This window comes from Coturnix japonica, chromosome 3 (assembly GCF_054131305.1).
Source record: "Coturnix japonica strain WE chromosome 3, WE-NBRP24, whole genome shotgun sequence".
Taxonomy (NCBI): domain Eukaryota; kingdom Metazoa; phylum Chordata; class Aves; order Galliformes; family Phasianidae; genus Coturnix; species Coturnix japonica.
In genome coordinates, this window is record NC_140665.1 from 16,062,408 (window position 1) to 16,085,462 (window position 23,055).

Below are 23,055 nucleotides of genomic sequence, written 5' to 3' on the forward strand. Positions count from 1 at the left end.
CTCAGGCCACCACCTGAAGCAACTTGAGGTGCCCAGGAAATAGCATGTTCCCATATGCTTCCTTCCTACATCACACCTGGCTCCATCCTCACTCCCCTGCACACTATCACCTCATTGTCCATCCTCCTCAAAAGCACCAGTCAGAAATTCTACCTGTTTCAGTCCTAGGATGAGAGATAGTCCACAGTCTTCCACATAATTGTGTAGAAAAAAAGAAAGAACAAAAGTCAGCAGCAAAAGAAAGCAGTGGATGCTTTCCTAAAACACGCAGTAGCTGCAGGACAGCCCCACTATTACCAAACAACTAACAAAAGGCTTGTGGCATAGGACAAGCTTACACCTTCACCCTTAGTGCTTTTGCACCTCTTTGGGCCAAGCCTTGCACCTCACACAGCTCCCCATGCTCCATCTACAGCAACTCCTCAAGGCCACAGCTGCCTGCAGCTTTGCCAGTCCTCAGCTCAACTTTACACTTTCCCTGTCCTCCCAAGCTGGAGCACAGCTGCCAGCATCAAGGGTGCCCCTGCAGGCCCTTGGCACTACCAGTCCCCTCACCACTCCAAAAGAGTGGGCTGGTCCAGCAGGGACACTTGCCCTGGGGCAACTGATCTCAACCAAAGCCACTGCAATGCCAGGAAGTCCTAATCCCTTCTATCGTGCTTTTTGCTGTTGTTTCTGCCTTCCTTCCCTTCACTGTGGTTATTTTTTGGTCAAGTTATTCTGGGGAACCTTTATTTTTATAAGAACTCTGATATCATTCCTTGTAGATGGTAAACATTTATAAGTCAAAGCATAATTCCAAATACTTAGTCTTTAGGTAAACACTAGAAAGTAAAGGTCAGACTGTAAACATCAGTATTTCTGTAAAGATTGTGTGCATTCATGTTTTGAATTCCTGTTTTCCTTAAGTAAACCCCAGGCGAGAGATAACAGATGCCTAATTTCAAAGATCCTGAACGTTATAATTTGGCACGCAATGGCATGCGTTGTAATGAAGTTTACACAGGCACTGTCTGAAGCGTTCACACATGAAAAATTAAAGTGGAGATGGTTGTTTTATTTAAATCAAACCTATTTTCAGAAACCTTTTATCCAGCCATAAACTGCTGTGGAGTAGAAGATCAACATTTGCGTCTCCAAGTTTTCTTCCTAATAACAAGCCACTGACATAGCGTGTTCTGTCTTTAAGTTCCATTAGGAAAACATTGCTTTGCTGGGGGACTGATAAGGATGTTTGTTCCTCACTGACCAGATAAATACAGACCACGTTCTTGCATTTGAGCACTCAGAAGTGAGGAAAAGCCAGCACTATGGTAATGGAGCAGCTTTATATCCCCTCTGTGCATACGTACGACCACGCATTCTGTACAGAGATAAGCACACTCCTATTTTCACCACAGGCCACACGTCCTGGCATTGGCCAAGGTGAGGAAGGTGCTGCCTGACCCTGCACAGCTGTCCAATAACCCATGTGAACCTCAGTGCATGCTGTGTACTTCCAGGCCAGCTTTGCTGCACATGACACAAACCCAGCTACAGCAGCAGAATTAGTAACATGCTCACGTTTTCCTACAGTGCTTTTGATGCTATTACAAATTTAAATGTACTGGGGGATCAATTTTACCCCAGTTCTGCAGGTTGGAAAGCAAGAGGGGAAAACAGAACCAAAGGAGCCATGACTGTGGGTGATGGTGCAACTGGTGACTGTCAAAAAAATCTCATCTTCCAGAGAGCTGAGGTATTTGCCATGCTCCAGCTCTGCTGAGTCTCTACTGCAACTCTGACTGCTCACCACTGCAGGTCAGACCCCTGTGTCTCAAGTTAGATAGCCAGAACATGAGGAACACTTCATTGGCGACCACCCACAGTGGGTTTAGTGTTAAGTAAGTTGCTTGGAATCACCCTGGCAGGAGCACTGAAACCTCTTGCTTCTACTGTACAGCTGAGCAGCCTCAAACATTTGTTCATCTTTCCACAAACCTCCACTGCTCATCTTCCCACTCCTACCTAAACGGGGCAGCAATTCTTGGACAACAGCATCTATTACTGCACAAGCCTGATTCATTCCCTGAGCAGGTCTGTAATTGTAGTGGGCTAATTAAAGACTGTATCACAACGCAGAAGATGGGAGCGGGCCTGGGAAGAGAATTCTGCACTCTTTTCTACTCTATTCCTTATGCACCTATTCACCAGTGGGGACATAGGAGCTCACTGCAAACACCAAACTCTTTCCTGTGAGTATGCAGTGGGAGATGCTCCACTAGAAAAGTTCCCACCAACATTACTCTTATCTTAGGAACAGAACTTCGATTAATGAGCAATTGTCTTCTCTCCCGCTCCCCTCTACCTCCACCAAGGATGCACCCGCCACAGGTTGAGGCTGCAGGAGAGCAGATCCCACACTGTAGAGGGAAGCCCACACAGGCTCTGCATGATTGGTACGTTCCACTTGAACATCAGCAGGACTTATGCAAGCTAAGAGGTTTGAAATGTTCACCAAGCAGCTGAGTTTGGCAGGAAAATTAAGTGAAAGTCACTCTCCTGCCAAATCTCAACAGCACGGTGGTGCTAGAGCTGCTCAAATAGGATGGATATCTTAACATTTCAAGGCAAACCAAAGTGCTTTTTCCTCCCCTCCTCTCTCTCCCCCCCAAGAAAAAAAAAAAAAAAAAAAAAAAAAAGCTGTCAACATCATTCCTACATCAATCCACATGTTGTGGATGCTTATGTGCATAAACACACACACAGAGCAGTGCTGTCACTGGCATTTCTATGTTGTTAAGGGAAGAGGTGGGTTTGTTCTGATTATCTGCAAACTTCTGGGAACTTCTGTAATTCTGATCCATCCACCACAATTACAGAACACCCCACAATGACTGAAACTCCTTCCTGTACGATTTTAAAATGAATTTCCACTGAGTTTGCCCACGTGCCTCCAATAAGGAAGGCTTCTGTACCAGCCTGGCCACAGTTCTTGTTTTTTTTTAAACAATCAGGCGAGAGCTTCCCCCCCCCTTACACTTCCCTCCTAAGTATCAGAGGCAGACAAACCACCTGGCAGAATAACCTGCAAGCAGATGAAGGGGCAATAAGAAAAGCACCATAGACAGGGGTGTGCACCTTTACACTTAAACTGCTAGGAACAAATACCAATTTGGTTAAGTATAATATACATCCAAAAGCCAATTAACTGCCCATATTTGGTACAACAAAAGGAAGCCCTCTTGGAGACTGGGCCTACCAGCAAGATCTGGTTCTACTGGTCTCTCGTTGGACAGTCAACTTGGCAGCAGCTGCCAAAGCTGAAGATCTTTCTTTGAAGATCCTTCAAAGAACTGAGGATCTGCAGAAGATTCAACAAAGTCCACCCAAAACATCTTCCCTGACCCCCCTGTGGCACCAGATACGTGGGAGGAGAAAAGAAGTTTCCTTTTTATTACACATTTAGGGCTGTGATATCCGTATGAGTGTAATTCTTTTCCCCAATGAAATTCACAACTAATACTCATATTTTTGTTAATTCAGACTAATTGCTTTTCATAATTATGTTTCAGCTCTGAGAGAACACTGTATACAGATGTCTACTCTGCTCTTTGGGATGCAGCTAAAGAACAAAGAACCCAATACAAAAATTCCAGCGGAGATTTTCCATTCAGTTCTCCTATCGTCTTCCTTCTTCCTCTAAACAAGTATTTCTGCTTCAACCAAAGGTAAAGTGGAAAACAGACAACAAAAAGGAGCCTGATTTTCCAGAACGTCCAAATCACAGCAGTCAGTCAGCAGTCCCAAGACATCGTTACCCTTTGAACCACCTCCACCTAGACACCCCAAAATTAAGACATTTGGTATTGCCATTCAGATCTGAAGCGCTGGTCAAGATTTTTATTTCACTGGATGATTACTACTCTGAGGCAGCAAAACATGCTGGTACAGCCAGGTCTGGAAACACAGTTTCTAGCTGGCTTGAGAGTCCCGGAGGGAAGTGAAAGCAACCAACCTTTGCGAGAACAAGTTTTCAAGATTACAGACCTTCCATCAAAACTCTGAAGGGAAGCATTTGGCTGTCTGCTCAAGCATACAATGCTTCAAGATGCTTTTATAACAAACGCCATTAACATTGCACATTTGAGAGGTCTTGCAGGTTGCAGCGCAACCTCCCCAAAATCTGCTTAGTTACACATTGACTAAATGAACAATGTCGAGTTGGTTTGGATTTCACTATATTTGGCCTGAATGAACCTAAACCAATTCAAAAGTTACCCAGCACGAGCCAGCTCCAGCTAGATTCTCAACACTTCAGCAGCGATGGTTTCCCTTCAGCGTCACTGAAAGCTGGGAGGTTTGCTTTGGTGACCTGTGGCCTTTCCTTCTTCCCACCCGCCTCATTCTTTCTTACTTTGCTATGTATGTTAATTTGGGGAAAATCATAGCCTAGGGCAACACACCTGACTGCTTCCCACCCCAAAATCATTTACCATTTAATGCACGGTTACATTCATTCTTCTGCCTTTATAGTTCCCTAATGAGCTTGAACTGCAATTAACAAAATGATTGTGTTCACTTCAGTACAATGCACCTGCAAATACCAGGAAAGGAAGTCATCTTTATAACAAAAACTACACCAGGTACATATTTCAGCACAACCTCAATATACCAGCACAGAATTACATTCTAACAGGTGCCAGTAGCTGCCAACAGCTTGCTATCTTTTTCTTCTATATTTTATTCTAATCAGTTGAGGATGCCCCTGTGTACTGCAGCAGATCTCCTACATACACCTTTTTGATTATTCAGGCAGAAAAAAAAACAAAGGATATTTTCTCTCTGCTGCTTAAATGAAACAAAAGCTATATGTCACATATGTATACATCAGAAATAACACCAAATATACTCGCTAGGTCCATATTGATCTATCCATTGCTCTTCTCACTGTTTTTTCTCTACTACAAGAAAAATAGGCTTGATAGCAGCTCTGGAGACCGCTCTGACCAATGTTTTGCTCATACACAGCAGGGCCAGCTTCAAGTCATGTTAAACACTGGCAGCAGTCCCTCAGCACCCTCAGACATACCCTGTCCAGTCCTGGGGGCTTGTAAGCACTATCATAGTGATCTTTAATTCTTCTCTAAGACAGGTACCATCTCTCCCTCCAATTCTGCCTCTGAGCACAGAAGCCTGAAAGCAAATCTTGACAGTAAAGACTTTGACAATACATTGAATACTTCCACCCCTTTCCCACTCCTTTTAGCACCTGCTACATTCAGCAGAAAGCCCACAACTTCCATGGTCTCCCTCTTGTTAGGAGCACACTGTAGAAATGATCTGCTTACCCTACACAAGCTCTATCAGTTCCAACTCCAGCTAAGCTATTACATTTCTAATTTTGATCCTACATGCACAGGCAATGCTTGTATGTTCCTTTTTGGTAGCTTGTCCCTGTATACACCTCCATACTCTATCTTTTTGCATTTGAAATCAGTCAGGAGTTCTCCATTCAGCCAACATGGCCTCCTGCAATACCTGCTCAGCTTCCTGCACATCAGGATGGACTGTTATCGTGCTTTGAGGAGGCTGCCCTTAAAGATTATGCAACTTCCACGGTCTCTCTACACCCTCCAGGCAGAATCCCAGGAGATTCTGCTTACCAGTTCCTTGAAAAAGCCAAAGTCCACACTTTTGAAGTTTTGAGTGATTACTATAGTACTTGCCTTTCCCACTTCCCTCAGATTCTTAAGCCACCATCCTATGATTCTGCAGCCAAGTCATCTTCAAACCTCATCCTCAAACAGTTCTTCCTTATTCATGGGCAGCAGATCTAGCACAGTCCCTCCATCAGTCAGCTCATCCAACATCAGAATCAAAAAGCTGCCCCTGATGTACTCACTCCATAAGTCTCCTGAATTGCTTGTGCCCCATAACATCTCCAGCAGGTGGTGGGAAGGTAACAGATCAGAGCAGCTTTGCTTAGCGTCAGAGAAACGAATCCACTTCCTGATAACAGAATTTTGCTTGTCTTAAAAGCAGAATAGTTCTATTGTGACTTTCTAAGTCAAGATATTATACCCTGTAGGATATCCTACCTTGTAGGATCCCAACTAATATCTGTATAAACTGAATGCCATAGTTACAAGCATCTTTGAAAGAGGTCCACTCAGACAAATCTATACACACTCTCACTTGCAGAGGATCCCTGAAGTTCTTTATACAGCACAGAAGTAGAAGCAATGAAACAGCTAATTCCTTTACCATTCATCTGTAGCCAACTTGGGCCTGTGGGTGAACAACACCAGTTTGTTTCAGAACCTGGTAAGAAGAAGCACAATGGAAGATTCCAAGCCAGACAGTCTACCCATTGCAGCTGTTCAGAGGGCAAGGCCAGAAAAATGAAGAAATATTTCCATACGCTGTGAGCCTAAACCAATCCTCCTTGTCAATGACTTTCAGAGACTTCATTTCTTCCCAAAAATGCAGGATCTGCAGAATTTCAGTTGAGAAACACTAGGAGTCAGACCCTCTGGACTCAGCTCCTGGCTGCAGGTAGCATCTCTGCTAGTTACTAATCGGGCAGTAGGTTGCTCCCTGGACTTTCAGCCAAACTTTGACTCTAAACCTTTCAATGCTACTGAACACAGAGTAAGTGAAAGGCAAACTTGGCCTTTGGTTTGATCTGGAATTTGCAGTTTGTGCAAACTCTGAAAAAGCCCAGTGATGTAAACAAGCGTCTGATTTGACTGTGACTCATTTACCCTGTCAGACAACTCTAATGTGTGATCTGTCCTGACTCCTTGGCAGGTATGAATTCAGAGGAACTTGTATTATCCATACACTGGCTATTAAGACATTCACATGTCATGGTCATAAGCCTCCTTCCTACGTATCAGCAGTCCCTGAATCTACACACACCCAACACCACTGCTGCCACCATCCTTATTTGAGCATCCCAATTTTTGCTACATTTATCTCCACAACAGCTCTGCAGGACAGACTTCCCCCATGATAAAGTAACCACAGGACACTAAAGGTACAGATATTTTTTATGAATAGAATTTAGCTCAAGTTCATGAGAGATTCAATAAACCTTTACTTTGCCTTGGAGCTGGGTGAGCTCAACCCTGGATTTGCTCAGCGCTCTGGATTTGTAAGGTTTCAAGCAAAGCAGAAGTGCCAAGTTTCACACTGTTTTGCACATGAAACCATAAATCCCTCTCCAGAACCCCAGGGGCACGAGGGGGCTGTTGTTCAAAAGGTTCATGAACTTGGATAAAGTTGGGCAGATATCAGAGTTTGTAACAACAGACTAAATTAAGTTCTGTCCAAAAGTTTTTTCATGGGCTTAGCCTACAAAATAGCTAATAAGAAAAAAACCATTGAACAAATAAACTAAATAACCCCACATTATTGTTGTATTTCATTACTAGCTTTATCTTTTTCAGTTAATTCATTGCATGGTTTTGTTTTGTTTTTCCTGAAAAGCACACAGGCAGCCTCATTCATCCAGGGTCACTTTAACTTATGGTATCACCTAGACAGAAAAGTCTTAGATAACAACAGCTGCCGCCCCAAATTCATCCTGTAATTCTGATAAACATACAATTAGAGAATCATGGAACTGTTTGGGTTGGAAGGGACCTTAAAACCCACCCAGCCCCAACCCCCAGCTGCGGGCAGGGCTGCCCCCGGCCCCATCCAGCCTGGCCTGGAGCACCTCCAGGGATGGGGCACCACATCTTCTCTGGGCAGCAGTGCCAGGGCCTCACCATTCTACTTCCATCCTAGCATATTGTTACTCAAATAACAAGAAGGGAGAGAGTCAGATTGTCTTGTCTAAAGAGCAGTTATCATAATATGCCAATACACGAAGCAATGAAAAGGATTCTAATTTCATACCGAAGTCACCAACTGTCCCAGTTTTATCAGTATCCCATAACACAACACCATGCAGCAAGCTGTTAAGTGCTGGAACATAGCATCAGGGAACTGAACAATGAAAACAGCTTCCGGGGTATCAATATCTTCATATTTAAGTAGTAAAACCTCATTTGTATTGATACTTACCACTTACCTATCAATAAATATTGTAACAAGTAGGATCAGATCTTCTGACAGCACATACCGCACAGCATTTTGCATGTAGCTTGCAAAGCACTTTACTAATAAGGGGAGAGGCAACAGTCATCTCCGGGGCCCATGAAGAACCCAGACTGTTGGCTCTTCCAAACATTTCTCTACCCTGGTATCTCTCTGGGAAAAGCAAACCCTGTGGGCAGATGTCTCCAGGATATCCACTGCTTAGCCCTGCAAGTAGCATCAGTGGTGGTTACTGAACTTTTCACTTCCTGCCTGTCCAGCACACAGAACTACCACGACCAAAGAGAGTAGGGAAGAAAAAGAAACAAAAAGAGGAAAAAAGGGGGAAAGAAGAAAAAAATCTGAAGGAACCTTTAAGCTTTTAAGTGCAAAAGAAAAAAAACAAAAACAAAAAAAAACCAGAAAACAGTTATTAATGGAATGTTAAGATTGTGTATTAAACCCACAAAAGGAATTACATACTCCCTTGGCTCTTTTAACCCTTCCCTCTGCCTGTGCATTACAGGGTTTTCATTATTAAGTCACATAACACCAGGCAAAGGGACAGAACCAGTGGTAATGTAAGTATGGCTTGTTCTGAACTAAAAGCTACAGAAAGGAAAGTGTTAATAACTAGTCATTCTATCTTGTACATGTTTAGTACTCACAATTATAGAATGGCGAGATACTAAAAGAAATGGCAAGATGTTATGGAGCTAAATGAAATATTGAATAAATGAGCTGTTCCCCCCAGTAAATATTTTGGTTGGAGTTTATTTGCAGCTGTATTTATCTCCCTGTGAACCCAATATGATGGTAATATATCATGGGAAGCAACTATCCCCCAGTTTATGCCTATGTGTAAACAACTCTCACTGAAATAGGCTGCTTGCCCTGTACCAAGCATCCGTACATTTTTCAGCCCCACGCCTGCAAAACGTAACACGTTTGCTCTTTGCTGAGCTCTCTGCAAGCTCCATATCTGCTGCACTTGGACCAGCTGCACGCTTCCCAATCATTATCATGCATATCCTCTTCATGAGCAAGGAAATACTTTATCCTGGTTTCACAAATGAGAATTCTAGGCACAGAGAGATTAAAGCTAAGCATTTCAAAGCATCCTGGTTAATTAAAATGACTCAAAAATGGGTGTCCAAATTGTTTAAATACCTTTGAAGTCTCAGAATAATTATATTGCTCAAGGTCACACAGGGAGTTTATGGCTGACCCACAACTTGAACCCAGGTATCCAGCGTCCCTCTCCAGCACATTAATGACAAAGCCATCTTTGCTTTCCAATTTAATACTGGCCAGACTTGGTCCACATGCAAACTGGTCACCAGTGAACAAAACCTGTCATTATGCCATTTAATGTAGCTATCTACCTCTAGCCTACAGGATAAACAGCAGTACATTTGGGCATCTCTAAATTCTTTAAGGTACACAGCATTAGAAAACACGAGGTGAGAAAAAGATAGTTGAAGATTAGCAGAGAAAGACAGCAAGGAACTCTTCCAGTCCTATTCCACAGCAGAGTAAGGTTTGAGGTCTTCTCTCCAGTACTCAGCCTGACGGCCCTGCTGCTAACACTGCCCCTTTTTATCTCACTAGGAGCATTTCCTTTCAAAAGGTTTGGCTGCCAAAGCCAGTCCTGTTGGTATCAGCTCAGCTTTTATTCCACTAGCTTTTATTACACCCACTTGACACAACAGCCAACAGTGATGTCATGCTACTTACCATCAGGTGTGCTAGACTACAGCACAAAATAAACCCTCTGAGATGTTCAGCTCAGAACCAAGACTTTGGCAGCAAATAATACACTGGAAGACACTTCTCCCACAGGAGAAGCTCAGAAAGGACCCATCAGAGCCTTCACACTGCACAGACAGAACATCAGCATGCAGCACTATCAGATGTTAAGACCATATAACTCTTACCAGCCTTCCCCCCATCACTGCAGCCTTCACACAGAAGGAGGTTGTACTTAGTAAGCTAGTTTTGATATCCACTAATAAACTTGATCTCAGCTTAATTTCTCCTGGGTGTACACTCTGCTTATGCATTCCTCTCGCTCAGAGCTGCAAACCACAAAGCCACGCTTACCAAATACCAATTTCTATCATTGGCATGAAGTGTTCGGGCTTTAGTACGAGTCAACGCAATCACGTAAGGCAAAGCTTCCCAGGTAGGACTCAGCCCTGAGTTCTCCTCAGACACACCAACACCCTGCAGAACGTAGAATGCAATGCAATACAGAGACCAACATAAAACACACACACTTAACATGCTGACTCTTTATCGTGGAGGTTGCTAATTTCCCATGCTAAGAACAACCTTTGGAACTAAAATGAATTATGCGTCTCATTCTGAGTGCATCAAAGAGTAGACAGCCTTTTTAAAGTAGTCAAGATCACCTCAGCTGTGCTTTTGTTATCTAGCCCAAGGTTAAGGATTTGGCCTTGGGCTAACAATTGGCTCAGAAAACCAGGATCATATAATGAGAGTTCCAGGAAGAGAGAAAAACCAAAGCTTGGTAAAGGCACATTCTTCAAAGTGTCCCAGCATCCGACCCTTTTTTCCCCCCTCCCTCTTAGATGAATGGGGTATAAGAAGAAAAGAAGGGGGAGGGAGATGAGACGGGGATGACTGGAGCCTAAAACCTTGAAGGATGTACTCACATACAAAAGGAGCTGAAAAGACATTCCAGATCCTTCCCGGACACTCAGGCTTACAGAGCTTTGACTTTCCTCACCAGTTAGACAGAAACACTGGCAGTAACCCACTGCATGGCTCAGGCCTGAAGAGGAGGAGGTTCTTGGAAAGGGCTGCACCTGGTTTAATTTCACTGCTAAAAAACGTAAGTTTGTCTTGCTTCTATTTGAAAAAACAAAACTACCCCTCAGAACAGGCTAAGAATCTCCAGCAGGTGAGAACTGCAAGAGCTCCCTGCCAGCAGAATGACCTGCTGGGTTATACAGTCTACTGGGCTCATGATTGCTTTCAATAAGGATTTCGCTGTTGTTTTTTTGTCAGAACCTGCACACAGGAGAGTCACAGACCACATTCCCAACCTTTTACTGCTGACAAAGGCCAGAAGGCTCCACCCATGCTCCCAACTTTGCTTTCCCAGGTGTTGGTCCTTTACACCAAGGAGCTCTGCAGTGGGCATGGCACAAATCAATAGTCCAGCAGGTATGTGGGATCTCTTTCTAAATGACTCTGCCCTCTAGGGTACATTTAGGTTATATTTGCAAAGATGAAAACCTTCTCACCTGCAAACCTAGGACGATTCTTTACTCAACCTGTCAAAAAGTAGTTAGTAAGTAACTATTTCCTTAAAGAATAAAAAGAAGTCATCAGAATAGGAAAAATGAATCAGTTAGAAGCAGAAGAATGAATGAGTTAGAGGACACCATCTAGAACACACGTCATTGCTTATCTTAAGTAATAAAAAATGTTGATGTATCTTAAAAATACCAGTGGTTCAAAGAGAGGGAAGGCACCAATTCCATTTCCTTCTGATTGTTAAGTCTCAAGGTGACATTTTGAAGCTTTTTCCCCCCAGGCTGTGAGGAAATTTTCTTTTGGAGGATCCCAAGTTTCATGGTGTACCTGAGACTCAAGCACTGGAAGTTTTAAAGTAAGCCTGCAAGATACCAGTAGCCTGGACAGTGAAAGAGGTACCTAAGAAAAAATGACGTCTGTCATTGCAGTATCTGGGTCTTTAACAGTAGGTATACAAGAGTATCAGTAATGCCAATAATGCTTTGCAGAGCAAAAGCTGCACATCTTAAACTTAAAGCTTTTGGGTGTACCTTTAATTTACAGTGCCAGGGCTGGGCAAATGGCCTTCGTGTGCATTAGGCAGCAGTTCATGACATCAGAACTACCTTCATGTCAATACTACGATCTCAACTAGAGGATCAGGACTGTTTGTGAAAATGATGAAGATGGGCTATCAAAAATGCCAGCTTGCTTTTAAGCACAAGATCTTTTCATTCAACAAAAGAGAGAAAATACAAATGTAAAACCACCACCCGTGAGTGATGTTTGTAAGAAACGACATACACCCCGTGTCTCTTCCTAATTCCTAAGGACTCAATAACTCCATTAAGTCCCATACCAAGTTATCAATAAGTCATGAGAAAAATGCAAAAGTCAAGATTATAATGAAATGAATCATTGTTTCTGGCTGCGAAGCAGAGGCATTCTGCACAACCCACATGTTTGGTGCGGTCACAGTCAGATATCCTCTCTCCTTCCCCCTCCCATCACCACCGGCCTCGCAATTAAGCTTCAGTACTCCATGTGTATATTATTGATGTGGAAACAGCTATTTCCATCACGCCGCAGACATTCTATACTTTTGAAGTCTGTGGTTACAGAGTCATTATTCCATACAACACTTTCCCATCACTGGAGTGTGCAGGATGCTAGAAAAAATTGCTTTTGTGGAAGTTCCAAGCTAATGACAATAGTTACCTGAAATACATTCTTTTTCATACGTGCTGTCCCTGTCTTCTGAGACTCTGCTTTAATAAAAAGGGCTGGATTGTCTGAGAATGAACTCAGCAGAGCTTTGCTGATGTGCAGATCTGGTTGATATTTCCATCTTTTAATCTGCATGTTATTTCCAGGATGATGCTAGTAACAGTAATAATACATTTGCCTCTGTTTGTAGTGCTGGAATTGAACGCTTTGTTTTAATGAGACACGCCGGACAAAACAGTACCTTGCAGTGCAAGAAGTACATGTCAGCTCTCCATCACTTGGCACCGCAACCCAAGCTACAGTGCAGTATTCATCATTTCCTTGGTGATCTCCCAAAAAGACCTTCTTAATTTAATCTCTGATGGGATTATCAGCCTCATTAAACTGTAAGTCTGCCACAGTCCAGTTGTTGTGGGAACCTGAACTTTCAGAATGTTATCATTTCACTGCACCAATCTCTCTACCTGAAGTGGTTTCAGAAGCTTAAAAACACTTTCAGCTTCACAAAAATCTGTAGGTCCTTTCCCACTCCTGCTGCTTATCGCTACTTTCCAGAAAAATCTTTGCCTTTTTGCAAACTAAAAAGCCAGAAATCTGCTCTTTCCTGGAGTTAAGCCAACTGCTGCCCTAACCTAGTCTGGTTTCTGCACCAGCAGCCAAATATGCAGAATATGAAATATGAAGAGCAGAACTACAGCTTGCTTGTCAGTACCCTGCGTGATGAGCTGAGAACCCAGTTGACCCACTGCAAGCCCCATCCCTCTGGAGAACAGAAGTCCAACAGCTCTCAGCCTCCTCCATTCACCTACTGAGGGAAATGCAAGCCTGGGCAGGCATCAGAGCTGCGTGCCTTCAGAGCACTATGTAAATACAGATGCAAATGGCCTTTGGCCCTCAGACTTCTGGCAAGTCACAAGCATGATCCCCAACGCTCCAAGGTGTCTCCTGCTGCACATAACAGGTGTGAACCTGAAGATTTCCTGAACTAGGATTCTTGCTGAAGGCAGGGACAAATCTGCTGCTGCAAAGAACATGGAAACGGGACAAAAACCAGCGTACCCACTTTGCTGGGCAGCCCTGGCACAAGGCTCGTGGCCTGGATGTTGCTAGACTCCAAAGGGCACTGACAGGAGACCGGATCCCAAAGAGAAGAGAAAGTCCACCTCAGGTAACCATGACCGGTTGCTGTGACAAAGCTGTCAGCAGAAGGGCTGATGAAGGACTAGTGCTGCTGAGACAGGAAAGATCCAATCTCACAGTAATGTTTTGCATCCTTTTTGTGCCCAAGCAAGTCCAACGTAGTGGATGCAAACAGTTACTTTCTCATACACCTGTAAAATCTAAACAACAGGAAAAAAAAGCCACCTTTGAAGTAGAGCAGAGTAAGAATATATTCTGAAGGAGCTGTGTTTTTTTCTTTCTACACAATAGGTTGGCAAAACAAAAACACCATTCCTACCAAACACCCTCCTCAGCAATCACATAAAGGGTCCTTCCGAACCTGGCTGCTCTCTTTTCCACACCTCCCCCGCCCCCCATGAAACTAAAGAATAAAGTGGCTTGTGCCATTAACAATTATTTATAGCATTTAAAATACTTTTCTAATGCCTTTGGATTCTCATCCTTATTTTGAGGAGCTTAAATCAACTGGGAATAGGACTTGTGGTCCTCACATTCTCGTATGGTAAGTACACAAGAAATTAAGTTCTCTATGGCAGCAGTGCAACCTACCAAGGAGGGCAAGGAAGCCTTAACATAAAGGAGAAGAAAACTATTCCATGCCTATATTGAGATAAATAATATTCCAGGCAAGATATGGCATTTTTAAAAGTGCTTTTTCAGTCTTGTTTTTTTTTTTTTTCACTCTGCTGGTTACTACAGAAACCATCTAGCAACCAGAATCTAAGACAGACTCCACCCAAAACAGAGAAAAACAATATAGACCAAGTAGGCCTTTCCTCCACTTTTTTTTTTTCCCTTCTTTTGGAGGGGTGGGTGCGAGTTAAGGAAAGTCACTTACTGTGCACAGGATAGGAGCATTTTGCATGCAGTTGAAACAGTAAAGCTCTGATTACAGATGGCAGAAATGAAAGCAGGGAATGAGTAATGAGAAATGTGTAATGCGGGATGAGGATATAATTTCCACACATTGGCTAAAGAAAAGTTTACACTCTTAAGCAATAAAAACAAACCATTAAGCCAGACCTGCACTGTCAGGAAGTATAAAACAGTTCTTGAAACTCTGCAGTTACCATACAAAAGCTTTTCATAAACTTTTGTTTCCTGATCTTCATAAAACATTAACATCAAGCTGCCATATGGCAATTAGCTACCTCCTGAAATCAATAAAAAAAAAAAAATGAAACCAACAATTGGGGAATAGCTATATAATAAAATAGTTCAATAATTACCCTCTTCGAATAGGGCAGCAAAGTGGGTATACTATAAACACCGTCCAGATGAACACCATCTTCAAAGCTACAAGTACAGCGAGCAGCGTTCATCTCTATGCCTCATCACCAACTGCACCAACAGAAGACCCCTCACTGCCCAGCAAGGTGACAGCCTGTGGACACCCAAACCTCACAGGTAGGAAAAGACAAGTCTCAGTGTCTGATCACAATGAACCCAGGCGGTGGGCACAGCAGAACAGATCCCGCTGGGTGAAAACAGCCGATGCTCTCAGGAGAGCTTACCTCAACAGAAGGCCTTCCCACAACGTTTTTACATGTTGTTGACCATGAAGTCCAACCAAAAGCACAAAGAGATGCTGACTACATTTGTGCTTAGAGAGATGCTTATCTGAAATGCACTAAGGGTGACGTTATCTATCACAATCTCCACCTATATAGATCATAAACAAACACCTAGAAGCATTATGTTGAGGGGAAACAGGCTACAGGGTGACAGAGGGAAATCTTCCTTCTAGATCTTCTGCTTTTTCTCCTCTTAAGTGGGGGGGTGGGTGGAAGCTAGTTTCTTCTTGTAGAGCACTCTAGTACTAATTTGTACTGATCAACTACAATAAGTACTAAAATATGGCAGTAACAGCATACTTTCACTATTTAGGATTATTTAGCAGTCATTACCAGACTGAGAAGCCATCAGAAAACCCCCATACTTCAGAAGGGCAGTCTGATCACCAACACTTAAGAGTTTAGGAACACAACTGTTCTGTAAGAGATTTTTCTACTACTCACGTAGGACAGTCTCTGTTTTGTTTCCTTCTTTATAAAAATCCTAAACAAATCACTGAGGACAGCACTCACACGTATCCAACCCAGAGAGTTTAAGGTCAAGAACTTAAAAAGACACACTATGAAAGCAGCTCTGGAGAAATGCATTGACTTGATGCATGCAGATTTTCTCCTCAGAAGCAGTAAGGAAGTTCTGCAACTAACACCAAGCAGGCAAAGAAACTCTTACAACTACACCCTGGCCTGACTGTGAAGTTGACTAACTATGCAATTCTTTGTCGGGCAACTAGAAGTTTGCCTTCACAAGGAATGCAGCGCCTTGCCACTAACTGCTCATGCACAGACAAGAACCATGGCCAATTTTTTATTTTATTAAGGGAAAAAAACACACAGAATCAGCATCTACGTGTTCTTGTGCCTTAGAGGAGATTCTATAACAGTCACCAGTCTGGAAAAAGCCTCCCTAAATCTAGTTACACACGATGGGCTAGGAGCTGTGAAACTTAAGCCTGGCAATGCTGGAGCTTAGGATCTGGTTAGATGTGCCATAGGGTCTTCTCTGATTGCAGCAGGTTTGGGATCATCTTTCCTGCTCATAGAAATGGTGCAATCCATTTTTCAGCACTTTGTGTCCAGCTTTTGCAAACCTAAGTTACAGAGCACATTAGTGCTACCGTGACCTAACTGGCACCGCCATCCATCCCAAATGATTGCTGAGTTCTTGCAGCACTGTGGCACATGCTGACTGATAACCTTTCCAAAACAACCACCGTCACCTCTCAGTAAAACAGTAATGCCTTTCCGAACAGGGGAAAGGCCAACCACGATTCTGCAAAGACTCCCGGCCTCAAAAGACGAGAAAAAGGCCAACAAAACAGCACCCGTCTCTTGAGAAGAGAAATGAGGCATTGTCCGCCCAGCAAATCTGTAGGCTGCTATGTAATATCAGCAGGACCAGTAATGCAAAAGTAACAGAAACGAACTGCAGAGCAATAGATCATTCTCTACTGGTTATTAAGAATATCAATGGTACAAAGAACATACCAAGGTTTTAATCTCACCACAGAAGCTTACAGCTTGCCTGATGCATTTCTAAGCTCCCAAGATGAAAATGGAAACAGCCAACAAGAAGTTACATTAGTTTTCTCTCCCATCCTCTCCCCCCATTGCTCTTTACAATAAGCACAGAGACGTACTTCTCTGTAAGACTACCTGTAAGATATCATTAGGTCAGTTTCCCTGAGCAGCTGTAACCTAGAAAATACTGGCAACAAGCAGGAGTTTGGGGAAGGCCAAGCAAAACAGAAGACTGTTGCTAGTTATGCGTTATACTAGCAACTGAGCTGACCTGGGGAGGTCTTTAACAAGGTAACTGTACGCACAACTTGAAGACACACTGCCTCACTTCTCCAAATTGTTCCATTCAACAGGGCACAAAGGAACGCAAGGGGGCTCAGGCACCTCCAAAGCATCAGCACAGAGCCACTCCATGCTCACCAAACACAGCAGAGAGCTCCTAAGACCACAGGCAGTCTAACATACCTTCACTCCTAGCTTTGCAGCAGATCACCAAGAAGCCATCTGAAGCTACTTTCCTGCCATACTCTTTCAGCATAGCTTTCATGTAACAAGGAGTCCAGCCTCCGCACACTCACCTCATGTTCCACAACCCACATGCTGACTGCCACACCAGTCTTTTAATGTACAACAGCACGAGAAGCATTAGCTGTAACGCTGAGATTACCAACTGCAAGTCACGCTCTTGTCCTTTACGCAATACATTTAGAAAGCTTTATGATGTAAGCACAGGTTGCTCCTGTGATGGCTGGACCAAGTGAACAGTGTTTTCTTACAGGCTGGATTTTTCAGAGAGAAACAGCAGAGTTCTGTCATTTGTTACCCAAAGGAGATCCAAACATCTTGGGAAAGGAAAGAAAAAGCTTTCAAACACAAAACCTCATGAAGGAAGAGAAGCTAATGTGTAAAACTGCAAAACCACCATCCAGGGTTAGATGGGAGGCTGCTCACGGTAACAACTTGCTGTAGGAAGCGTGAAACATTGACAGTTTCACTGTTACACTGCACAGAAGTGAGCTCCCAACTGAGGTTAGGGGCCAGTATGGATAAGATATTATTCCTCTTCACCATGCTTAATCACAAAAAAAAAAAAAAAAAAAAAAAAAAAGGATGACATTTGAGTTTTTATTATTTTATATTTGGCCAGGACTTTTAAAGGAAGGACTTTTAAAAGAAACATCAAACATTCGCTTTTCTGTAGGTCTAGAAAGGATTTTTTGGTCTTTTTCCCCCACCCCCACCTCCCCAGGGATTCCTATTGGCCCTCCTTATATTCACTCGGTCAGGAATAGTATTGCTACTAGATCAGCAACGTCTGCTTCTTATCCAAACGTTCCACCTAAGGAGGATGCCAGTTCTCATGGATTGGACAGCCCACCCTGCGGCATTCCTGAGCATTGTACAATATAATAATCTTGAAAGTCAGCAGAGTGGATTATCCACTTTCTTTCTGGACTTGAACTTGTGACCTTAACAGTAGCACTGCAGAAAGCAAATGCGCCATGCACTTTGCCATAGTAACCTTCCGCGTCTTCTCTTCAACTTAAATACACGCGATTGAAACAGCTACAATTTGGGAAAATTATGTACAAAACCCTATATTTTCTTTTTTTTTTTCTTTTTTTTTTTTTTGTCATTTTCTCTTTTTTTGATTACACATAAATACAAATTAGCTATTCTTCTAAAAAGTGGTTATAATAGGAAATAAATACAAAATAAGAATCTGACCATTATACTTCATGTGCTGGGGGGGTTAAACCCATATAAAATGTACAACTAAAATACATTTAAAAATCTTTAAAGGAATATTTCTCTGATTAAAATATTTGTTTTCCCAACCTTTCCGTAGACATAAATATATTTTTCAAAATAATTGTGTTTTTTTTTTCTTTTTCTTTCCATTTTCATTACATAAATAAAGTCTTCATTGGGAAATATTAAAGTGTCAGCTTTTCTCTATTTTTTCTTTTGCATTTGTCCGATATATTCGCCGTGTCAGCGGCACCCACAACCCTCCACAACCATATCTTGATAGTTCTTTAGCACAACTTTCTCATTCTCGTCCAGGTAGAGCATTGAAATAGCGCTCAGTTCTGTCGGCACGCAGCAAGCTTTGGGGATTTTGGAATTCACTGAATTGACCAAAGTCTGAACAATGGCATGGTTCGTTGAGTTGAGGTGATCTGCCAGCGGGAAAGGACATTCCCCGTGGCAGTAAAAGGCACTATACCCCGGCGGGGCAACAATCCAGTCATTCCACCCCACATCATTGAAGTCCACATACAACGGATGCCTTTTGCAACTGTATTTGTGGCGTTTGCGCTGTTTGTGTTTCACTTGACGCTTTTCTCTTTTGTGAAGCGGGTGTCCCTTGCCATCGTGCCCAAACGTCACTAACAACGGCCTGAGCTGAGACCAGCTATCTTCATCCTGGTGTAAAGACCTGCTAATCCTAACGTGCCTCTTGGAGGCACTGTTCTCTTTGTCCAAGTGAACCACCTCCACTACAAACCCATGATTAGGTTGTCCGTGTGCAATCCACCTCAAAACGGCCGGCGTTACATCAAAACTTTCCCATTTACTTGCATTATGATGCACCAACCTGGTGTCCAAAAGTCTCGTGACGGGGTCCTTAGAGGTGGCTGTGGCTGGTTTTATAATTTCATAAATATTAATACGGTGATGGTAGCTGCTGTTGCTCTCAAAGGCTTCGTGCACCTGCTCCCGAAAGATCTGGAGTTCAGCTGAGGTGATAGACTCCTCATTAGGGATGGAAGTTAAATTAAAGAAGAAACGTCGTGCTGTTTTCCCACTTGTTTCTGGCAGTTCTTCCAAAACTTCTAATTTGATTAAACGAGAAGGGAAGGGGAGGGGGGCAGGGAGCAGAGGGAGAGAAAGAAAAAACAGTTAGGAACTGAGACGAGCAACCAAACCCCTCAGATACGTGCTGCTGGCATGCGACAAACAAGACCTGAAAGACTTCCAGGCAGAAAGCACAGCCTCCCTCATCCTTCTGTTTATTTACACAAGCATGTATAGCACAAAGTTAAGAACGCCTCATTCATTGTCATGCACTTTGATGGAATACCGGTGCTCTTTGCATTCCAGGTAGTCATTACCAGTGCCGAGAAACATGAAGCATCACGTTGGAATTCAAAGACATCAGTGAGAAAACTCGAGCACTACAGTTAGCAGAGGTCTGATGAGAATCATTGAAACCAACTGAGGATTTAAGGGCAATTGATGCATTTCTGCATTTTTCAAGAATATGGCTGGAGCACCTCTCTCTTAAGTTCCATTCTGAAATACAGTGCTCCACATCTTCAGTAACTTACTCAATCTTAATGTATAGATTTGCATATGTTAACTAGAGGCAGTGACCTCAACATCTGTAAGGCCACTTTACAAGCACACCCCAGTATGAAGTCCAAAGGACTGTGAGAACGGGTCTAGCTGCTAGAATGGGTGGATGCTAAAGGGATAAGGAAATGTTTTTAGCAACCAAACCAGCCCCTGAGCCCCGTGCCACCTTTCCCTTTCAGCCAACAGACACTGGAATGGAACTTCAGGGGGAGTACTATGTATCTAGGGCTGCTACACTGTAAGTTTCTGCTGCAGACACGGAAGAAATAGCGTTTGCCCACAATAATCCCTCTGAAATCCTGGGTTTTCTTTTTGCTACTCAGCATCCCGGGGATCCGTGCACTTTCTGAAGGGAAGCTGGCACTGACGTGAGCAGTTCTCAGCCCCGTGCCATTCCCTGCTGGCTCCAGCCCGACTTCCCGCATCAGGCAGGGCTCAGCTCTGCAGCGCTTCGGGACCAGCCCGGCGTTTGTAAATATGCAGATGTGCGAGCGCTCCCGGCACAGCCTCCTGCTCTCATGAAGTCACGAACCAACAGTGAGAACTCAATGGAAAAACGGAGTCACGTTGATTTTCGTCTCAAGTTTGTGAAAACCGGAGGACAGCCTTCCATGTCAAAGACTTTGTTGCAACACCACCGCTTCCAACGCTGCTCTGTCTGCCTACAAGTTACACTCCGTGCCCCTCGGCTCCTGTCCTGCTCAGCACCTCGCCTGCCACGTACGGGCTTAAAAGGAACGAGCCACGCGCTGCTGCTGTTTACTTCCCCGCTACAGAGAGAGTGACATTTCACCACTGATCTCACTTCCCACTAAACGGCACCGGGGCCACCTCCGTCCAGCAGAACCATTAAATCTAAGCGCGTTTCTTTTCTCAGCTGTTCCACCTGAAGAGCGCGGGGCGACCGCTTTTCTATTCCCTTTAAAGCAGAGCCGCCGTGTGCCAGCGCCAGAGACTACGGCCAGGGCAGGTTCCATCCCGGGATAAAGCTTCCTGCAGAGCGGGGCAGCGGCAAGCACCGACGGCTCTGCGGGACCACGCGGCTGCGATCTCGGCCGTGTGAGCCGCTCGCTGGGTACGGCCCCCGGACGGGCAGCCAGCAGCCGGAGCCCCAGCCCGGAGCGCTACCTCCAGCCCGGAGCGCTACCTCCAGCCGGGCGGCACGGCTCCGAGCTTCGCGACTCCTCCGGCTCGACGGCGGCCGGGGGAAGGCCGCTCCGGCCCGCTTCGCCTATCTCCCACGGGGATTTAGATAAGGGATTAGGAACCTTCGCCGCGGCTCGGGGGAAGCTTTCCTTCGCGTTCCGCCTCGCCCAAAGAAAGCTCCGTTCGCGGCCGGCAGAGCGCGGCGAGAGCCTCACACCGGCGGCCCCGGAGCCCGCGGTGGGCTCTGGAAACGCAGCCGCGACCCCCTCCGAAGCTCGGAGCCCGCCCCGCCGCCCCTCCTCCGTCCCTCCCTCGCACTCCTCCCGCTCCCCTCCGCCCGTCCCTCGGCCCCTACCTTCGTGGTGGAAGCTGCGCACGGTGTTGGCGCGGCTGGCGGCCCTCTCCAGCGGGTAGCCCAGCTGCTGGCCGGCGTGCAGACGGTAGAGGTCCAGCATGTAGGGGGGGATGACGACGTCCTTGCCGGGGCTGGGCCGCCGCTTCAGCCCAAACATGTGAAGCAGGCGCAGCTCGAACTCTCCCAGGAGGTCCTCGGGGCGCTGCGCGGCCGAGGCGGAGCGGCCCGGTTCGCTGAAGCGCCGCCGTCCCACCTCCGGCATGAGGCCGGCCGCGCCGCCCAGCAGCACCCGGCAGAGCAGCAGCGCCAGGAGGGAGCGGGTGGCGGCAACCATGGTCGACCTGCGCGGAGGAGGAGGCGATGGGAGGCGGTCAGCGCGGGCACCGCGCCGGGGGAGCGCGCCGCGAAGCGGGGGGCGGCCGGGGCCGCTCCGCAGGTGGCTGCCGGCCCATGGCGAGCGGACAGCGGGACGGCGCGGACGGGGGGGCCCCGTCGGGGCTCAGGTGCGCGGCGGCACCAAATCCCCGCGGCGGGGGATCAAAGGGAGCCGGGCGGGCCGGGCAGCGGGGGTGGGGGGCGAGGGGAAGGGGCGCGGGTGGCCGGAGAGCCGCCCTCGGCGGGCGCAGGTGCGTGCGGCCACGGCCTCCCGCAGAGGGAACGGGGGGCGGAGAGGGACGGGGCGGTGGGAGAGGGACCTCCCGGCCGTGCCCGGGGCAGGCTATTCCAGCCGCGGCTTCCCCGGTCACAGGGAGGAGGGCCCCGCTATCCCGGCGTGGAATGAGGAGGGAAAAAAAAGAAAAAGATGAAAAAAAAAAGTAAAAAAAAGGAAAAAAAAAATAAAAGCCGCTCGCGCTCGAGCAGGAGCCGCGGGACGCTCTTCTCCCCCGCCAAACTCGGCGCGGGGTTAAGGCTCGCTACCCGCTCTCCGTCCCGTCCCCCCGGTGTTGCACGGAGTCATCCTGCGGAGACGGCGATCAGCGGCCGCGGGGCCGTACCTGAGTGCGGCGGGGCTGGCGTCTGCGGGAGCGCGTGCTGCTCTCGGGCTGTGGTCCCCGCATCACTTGGAGTTACTCCGAACCGCGCTGCTGCTGCTCCTCTGCGGCTGCCGGGCGGAAAACGGGAGCTGCCCGCGGTGCGGAGCGCCTCGGGAACATGCCTCGGGCGGGCGGGCGGGAGGCAGGAGGAAAGTCCGCGCTTCTCCTTTCGCAAAGCGCCGGTCGCAAAGTCGGTGTTTCCTTTCCGTTCTCCTCTCGGTGCGCGCTGCCCGCCCGCGAGTGGGTGCTACGCGTTACGGAGCGGAACGGCGCCTTCCGCGAGCGTCCTGCGCATCACCCGCAGCGCACGGGCGGCTATTTACCG

General features: G+C 45.8%; 1 protein-coding gene across 1 annotated transcript; it reads right to left on the reverse strand.

Annotated features, from left to right (window-relative positions):
* Positions 1-17,943: 17,943 nt before the first annotated feature.
* Positions 17,944-22,829, reverse strand: BMP2 (bone morphogenetic protein 2). Its single transcript, XM_015857128.3, has 3 exons — positions 22,692-22,829; positions 21,697-22,037; positions 17,944-19,672 (listed from the first exon to the last, which is right to left on the reverse strand). The coding sequence occupies exons 2-3, from the start codon at positions 22,028-22,030 to the stop codon at positions 18,828-18,830; spliced, it is 1,179 nt and encodes a 392-aa protein (XP_015712614.2). The 5' UTR covers positions 22,031-22,037; positions 22,692-22,829; the 3' UTR covers positions 17,944-18,827.
* Between the last annotated feature and the right edge of the window lie 226 nt (positions 22,830-23,055).

Bases quoted from the DNA above. Each gene is read 5' to 3' on its own strand.
- BMP2 (XM_015857128.3), bottom strand. From the start codon at position 22,030: ATGGTTGCCGCCACCCGCTCCCTCCTGGCGCTGCTGCTCTGCCGGGTG. The intron at 19,673-21,696 runs GTAGGGGCCGAG...TAATCAAATTAG, and splicing joins GCGCAGCTTCCACCACGAAG to AAGTTTTGGAAGAACTGCCA.